Source organism: Phyllostomus discolor, chromosome 2, assembly GCF_004126475.2.
Source record: "Phyllostomus discolor isolate MPI-MPIP mPhyDis1 chromosome 2, mPhyDis1.pri.v3, whole genome shotgun sequence".
Lineage (NCBI taxonomy): Eukaryota > Metazoa > Chordata > Mammalia > Chiroptera > Phyllostomidae > Phyllostomus > Phyllostomus discolor.
The window spans coordinates 10,907,850-10,914,416 of NC_040904.2; the positions used below are offsets into that span (position 1 = coordinate 10,907,850).

General features: G+C 50.0%; 1 protein-coding gene across 6 annotated transcripts in view; it reads left to right on the plus strand.

Annotated features, from left to right (window-relative positions):
• The window catches only part of PCNT (pericentrin), a 104,075-nt gene extending 100,524 nt beyond the window's left edge, over positions 1 to 3,551 (plus strand). For 3 of the 6 annotated variants that reach the window (XM_036017533.1, XM_036017532.1, XM_036017534.1), the window contains 3 exons: positions 496 to 619; positions 2,588 to 2,715; positions 3,148 to 3,209. In XM_036017533.1, coding sequence (XP_035873426.1) covers positions 496 to 619; positions 2,588 to 2,715; positions 3,148 to 3,191 — 296 coding nt within the window. In that variant the 3' untranslated portion in view covers positions 3,192 to 3,209. Of the gene's footprint in view, positions 1 to 495; positions 620 to 2,587; positions 2,716 to 3,147 lie in introns of all 6 variants that reach the window. The other 3 variants (XM_036017531.1, XM_036017535.1, XM_028503089.2) reach the window with 1 other exon arrangement.
• The last annotated feature ends 3,016 nt before the right edge of the window (positions 3,552 to 6,567 follow it).

The following is a 6,567-nucleotide window of genomic DNA, read 5'->3' on the forward strand; positions in this document are numbered from 1 at the left end:
CGCCGCGTGTCTGAGGGTCTGTGCTGCTGCCCCCTGGCAGGATGCGCACAGGTCGTCAAGCGCCAGCCTTTGGCAGGTCGCTGCCCCGGGGGGACATTGACACAGCACTCACTCCCACTCAGTACAAGGATGTGGCCGCCCGGGAGCCTGGAGGAGGGCAGAGGTTGGTGCCAGTCAATCAGCTTTGATTTGTGTGTGTTAATTGTTACTTTTTGAAATCAGAATGCGTGGTCAGGTTTCAGGAAGGTTTTCCCCACTCCGGGGCAAACCTGGTGATCTCCAGGGTTTCTGCTCCTGCCTCTTGAGCCCACCCCTCACTTGGGAAGAGGAGAACCCCCACCCCAGGCTATAACTTGGGTGCTTTAAAGATGTTTCAAAATTGCCATGTAGACTCTTATAGCTTATACATTTTAAATTTTGGTAGATGGGCCTTTCTACTAAAATGCATTTGTCATTTTTCGTAATCCCTTTGTTGCTGAATAATTCCGGAGGAAGGATTCCCAGGGTCACGGCCACAGGTGACTCCACCGGAAACCAGCGAATCCCCACCAACCCGGGACGTGTCTTTCAGCCAGACCAGGGACTCTGTGCCAAAAGCCTCCCCACGCAGGAGGGAAAGGTGAGATGGGGTACTTCCAGGCTGCTTTTCCACTTCAAGGCTTCAAGGGAACCTGGGCTGTAGCCGTCAGTAGAGGCCCAGTCTGCAGAGACAAGCACCCATGCACGGTGGTGTCTCTGGACAGATTTGTATGGGTGCCCAGGCCCATGTGTGTATCTGTGTGTCTGTGTGTCTGTGTAGGGGGTTTACATGTGCACGGGACTCCTCCTTCACGCAGACACAGACACACACACACGTGCAAGGCCTTTGTTGGCTTACTCGCTCTTTTTTCTGTAGGATTTGGGTTTACTGTCCCCATAACATATCTATATGCTTCCTACTCAGGTGGCAATTGAGATGTTACATTGACCACGTTAAAGATAAGTTATTTGGGGAAAAACCTTTTCAATTAAGTAAGTAAGACAGCTTGCCCTGTCCAGGTGTCTCGGTTGGAGCACTGGCCCATACACCAAAAGGTTGGGGGTTTGATCCCCTATCAGGACACATGTCTAGGTTACGAGTTCAATCCCAATTGGGCCATGTAGGGGAAGCAACTAATTAATGCTTCTCTCTCTCTCCTCCCCCCTCCTCTGTGTCTAAAATCAGTAAAAACAGCCCGGCAGGTGAGGATTTAAAAACAAAAGATCGGAGTGAAAAGGCTTTCCCTGATGACTGTGACGCTTTGAGCAGTGGTCCGGTGTGCTGGTCACTTGCCGAGGCCTGTGCTCCAGTGGGAAGGGATTTGGCCGTGCCTGTCGTAAGAGCAGGTGGCGAATCTTAGCTACCTTCGTCACAGTTCACACCCCTTTTCCTGACCACACGACTTCTCGCCCCACTGTTACTTATGAAGGATGGGATTTCCATTTTCAGTTCTTCAGGTTGAACCATGTAAACCATCCTGTTAAAAACAGTAATCCCATTCAAATGCTGGACTGAAGAATTCTAGATTGAATCTTTACTTACGTGTTTCGACCATGACTTTTCTGGTATTTGGAACATACCTTCAAAGTGTATGGAAGAGTTCAGTCTGCGTCTTTGAGGATATTTGCACAGGCACACATTCAGCATCGTGCAGGTGTGCCCTCTCTCTTCCCTCTGGGTGTGCTTCCCCCGCTCTAAAATGGGCACGCTCCACTCTCAGCGGGGGAAAACCCAGCGTCACTTGTGCTGTCAGGCCAGCGGGGGGTGAAATGCTCTCCTCGATGACGACCTCTCTTCAAGCCGCACTGCCTGCGGTAACGCACTCGGTGTCACCGTCCAGACCGTAGACACAGTGTGTGTGCGCATCGGGTGCCACTGTGCATCCGCTCTTAACGCTTCTGCTGGCCGTGTTCCACCAGCACGTGTGGTTCCTCAGGGAAACGCGTTGTGAAAAGTTGGCTTTGGCTGGGCCCCAGAGCAAGTTAGGGAGCGCACCCCCGTGATCCCGGAGGGCCTGGGAGCCCGGTCTGCTCAGGGAGGGCAGGGGTTCTGGGCTGTGGCTCCCCGGGGCCCAGCTCGGTAATATTTAGCGAGAGAATAAATGGTGGCCGTGGCCTCTTCTCTGAGGATGACAAGCTAAGGCATGTGCCCTCCCTGAAGGGAACGAGAGGAGTGACACAGTGGAGCTCCCTGGTCCCGGGGGCAGACCAGGAAGGGGGCGGCCAGCAGACCCCTGGTGATGGTCAGGGCACAGAGGGGTGGGTCTGAGGGGTGCGGATACGTAACGCACGAAGATTCAATGAGTAGAATGAGATACAGTAGTTTTTACTCGTACCTCAGACGTTACATAGTAGTTGGTTTTAAAGCACTGTGTACCCCTTTTTTAAGAGTCATTTTTTCTTTTGTGGTAAAGAAAAGACACAAGGAAGCAGCTGTCTAATTTACCCCGTTGCCCTCTGCGTGTCCAGTCCGAGGGCCCCACCCCACTTCCTGTCTGTGTGCTCACCGCACTCACCGTCTGCTGTACCTCACTCTTTCTTGTGTGTTTCTGGGTTTGTTTGTACGAAGGTCCAATCCATCTCCAAGTTCAAGATCAGAACGATCCCTAAGTGCTTCTCAAGATCCAGAACATTCTTTGACAGAATATATTCACCATTTAGAAATGATCCAGCAAAGACTAGGGGGAGTGCCACCAGGTAAAAGTCCTCTGATTTTTAAAACAATGTAAATGTATACTAGGAATGTAAAGTAATGTGGAAAAGACTTCAGCTTAGTGATTGTTAGTTTCAGCCCTAAGAATGCGCTGTGACTAGCAGCATGAGAAAAATGGCTATGGTGAAGTGGCAACCTAATCAAGGAGTGTTATGGCCGGTTGGACTTAAACACTAGCCGGCCTTTTGGTCCGTTCTCTTATACTCATAAAAAAGTAAAGATTGTTTCAGCCAGGATATACTTTTTCCCGTGTATTTTAATCATCGTAACTTAAACCACTATATATTTTAATTATTCAGATTTTTACCAAAAAGAAGATACTACTTTAAGGGTAGTGTTTCAAAATTGTGAAATTCTTCTTCGAAGACATGTGAAGCCTTCTAACAAATTGCCACATCATTTTTACTTATATTTAGATTCTACTTCAAAGAAATCCTGCCGCCAGAAGACTAAACAATGAATAAAGTCCTGTGGCTTTCACCTGTGGCCGTCCTCCTTGAGTAAGGGAAGCTCACGGTGCGGCGCGGTGCGGCGGCTGAGCGGTGCCCAGGCTCCTCACGTGCCTGAGATGCCTGCCCAGGGCGCCGTTGATTGTGTGCTCACCTGTGTGCATTGCTGCAGAGCCAAACCGAGTATTTTTTATGTAATTCCAGTACGTGTTAGGGCCTCACCTTCGTGAGGTGATGTGTGCTCTCATGAGTGACGGGCACCTGCCCGGGCCTTTGCGTGTCCACAGAGCCCCCCGCCTGCCTCCGAGAAGGGTAAGCAGAGAATGGCTCCCTGATGTTTATTTTCTTAGTGTACAGATGGAAACTTGCTTTAAAAATAAAAACAAAAAAGAAAATTAAAAAGAGAGAATATAATTAAAGAACTATTTTATTTGTGAAAAGCTCTTGTGTTGTTTTTTAGTTTTATCCAGTTTGCTTTTTATCACTGGGAAAAACAAAAACAAAAAAACATAGAATATGCGTTAAATTCCTAATAGAAATTTCCAGTGGAACTCAAGTGCTCTTTCACCTAGTAAGACCCTTGCCCATTGCTCCATTTACTTGGTTTCTCACTTTACTTTTGTATGAGGTGGCTGCTCTCGTAACTATGGTCTTTGTACCTTTTACTGGTACCTGTACCACCTGGGGTCTGGCCGAGGACTCTCTACCCAGAAATCTATGCAGGTATATTTATTAGCATCTCAGCGTGTTTTTAGGACCTTTGAATGTGACATTTATTGTTCTGGGCTTAATTAGATTTTAACATAAGACAACTTTTTCTAAATCTTATTTCGGTGATATTTTCTTTTAAGGTGCAATGCTGGTCTGTGTCTGCACTTTCTGTGCATCAGCTGATGCTGCTGTAAGGTCACTTGTTTAGAGCCTTTCTGCGTTTTCCTCTCAGTTCTGTGCTCTTTTGCCTGATCTGCTGGCGCTGAAACCCTTGCAGAAGTCAGCAGCTTGTGCAGAGCAAACAGGCTGGGTTGAACTGAAAGCACCCGGGCAGGTGGCCAGCACAGCCCAACCTTGGGCTACTAAGCATTTGTTCTTACTGTCCCGCCCTAATTTCATTATCAGAATGTAATTTAATGCACCTGCCCAAGGCAAGGCAACTATCCTTCCCCCTCTTTCCAAGGCCCCCAGGGTGTCATATCTCAGTGCTGCGGACTACTCCAGGACTAATCTGTACAGTTTGTGCACCCCAGTCTGTCACACAAAAAAGCAGCTGAAAGTGGTGTCCACGGCAGGCGTTACAGTAAAAGTGCTACGTCCCTGCTTTCGTAGGTAGTCACAAGGCTCCACTTGATACTTATCACCTCCTCCTTCCTTCACCTGGTCCTCGTTGCTGAACCTCAAGAAGCACCTTGGCTGCGTGGATGACCTAAACTTTTCCTTTCTGAAAGATCTGAGACCTTCATAGTCTTGTCTTTAGAGAATTTCCTTTCTTTCTTTTGCAACTGAACTTGGAAGTCCTACGTACCAAGAGGAGCCCTGTGAAAGTGTAGATTACAGGCACGGATTTTCCTGTCCTGTTTGTGCGCCAGCCACCCGTTTCCCCTTGGTAATCGGGGTCAGTCGCACCCATCAGTCCCGTAACCCTGTCGTTGCTTGCTGGTTCAGATGTCTCACTCACTCAAAGGGACCGTTGTCACATCTGGTGGAAGCCATCCTCCCTCGGGACAGCAGAGGCCTTTAAGAGGGGCCATTCCTGTCTTCACCCTTTGGGGTTCCCAGGCTGCTATACTGTGGCTGTGCGAGGAACGGCACCACGAGTGAGTGCTCACAAGGCAGGCTTTTCACCTCCATTAGGCGCGCTCCTTCTGGTTGAGGGGGGCTGTTCCGTGCCCGTAAGCCTAGCGCCACACTTTTGCTCCCAAAGCATTTCCCGGTCATTAGCAATCATGATGAATAATATTTGGAAAGTCTGAAAAGGAGTGTGGAGCAGGAAAACCAAATTCATATCCTTAGGAGTGGACAGCGACTTGGGGACAAGTCAGCAGCACAAGTTTAGGGGGACCCCGAGCCACCTGGTCACGCAATTTACTTTTGCCTCCTTGACCTGCTTGAGTCTTGGCTCATGTCACCAACACCAATTCTCCAGCATCAACCGAGTGCCCCATGGCTCAGTTCGGTTCTGACACGACCTGCAGTCAGCACAGACCGTGGGTCGGGCTCGCAGACCCGGCCGAAATGGGGTTCCCGGGCTGCACACACTTCTGCCTCGCCAACTACAAATCTGGGGTTTTTCACAGCCACGCCCCTCGGGTTTGGTAAGTAGCTAGAATGATTCAGGACTCAGTCAAGTGCTTCACTCACCATCACCAGTTTACTATAAAGGCTACAACTCAGGAACAGCCGCGTGGAGGAGATGCGTGGGACAGGTGTGGGGGCAGGGCTCAGAGCTTCTCAGCCCTCAGCTGGTATGCCACCTTCTCAGCACCTCAGCGCCTGCACCAGCCTTGAGCTCCCTCAAACCTCATGCCACGGTTTTTATCACGGCCTCGTGACGGAGTCATTATTTGCCTGGTGATAGTTTCGGGATGGACCAGCCCCCATCCGGAAGCTGCCTAGAGCCCCACCGTGAGTCACTGCAGCCAAAACTCAGGTATAAAAGGGGCTCGTAACAAAACACGCTCCTGTCACTCAGGGGATTTCGAAGGCAAAGACTAAGGATAGTTTTTATCACAACTCGTATAGTAGCACTTCATGCGATGGCAGGTCGCTACTGCTCGTCTTGGTAGCTCGGTGATCAGACAGCACCGGTGCACGGGGGCAGCTTGAGCTGTGCAGTGCTCGGTATCCCGTGGGCAGGACTTCGGTCTCTGCCAGGACTGAGGAGGAGTGGGCCACAGGTTTCTCAGATAGGCAGTGGGTCAGGAGGAGGCAGAGCTTTGCGTCAGGGCCCCAGAGGTCTGCCCTGCTGGGATTTTCCATACCCTTCTCTGCAAAGGCACTGGAAGCACCACTGAAACTTGCTGTCCAGGTCTCACTCGAAATAGCCTACGGCTTCCTCGGTAAATAGACCGGAGTAGCACTCCCAAATATGGTCGTCTCCAAAATCCAAACAAGCTAAGCCTTGCGCCTTCCTTAGGTGTCGGTAGTGCAAGGCATGGCTACTTGTCTTTCATTTTAGAAAGGTGGTGACGTTCCACAGACTACTTACTTGAAACCTGCAACCCAGGCATGTACCCTGACCTGGAATCGAACCTGCGACCCTCCAGTTTATCACACAATACTCCAACCGAGCCACACAAGCCAAGCCCATTCCACTTACTGATGCATTCATTGGCTGATTCTCGTGTGTGCTCTGACCGGGGATCAAACCCACAACCTTGGCGTTATCAGGAC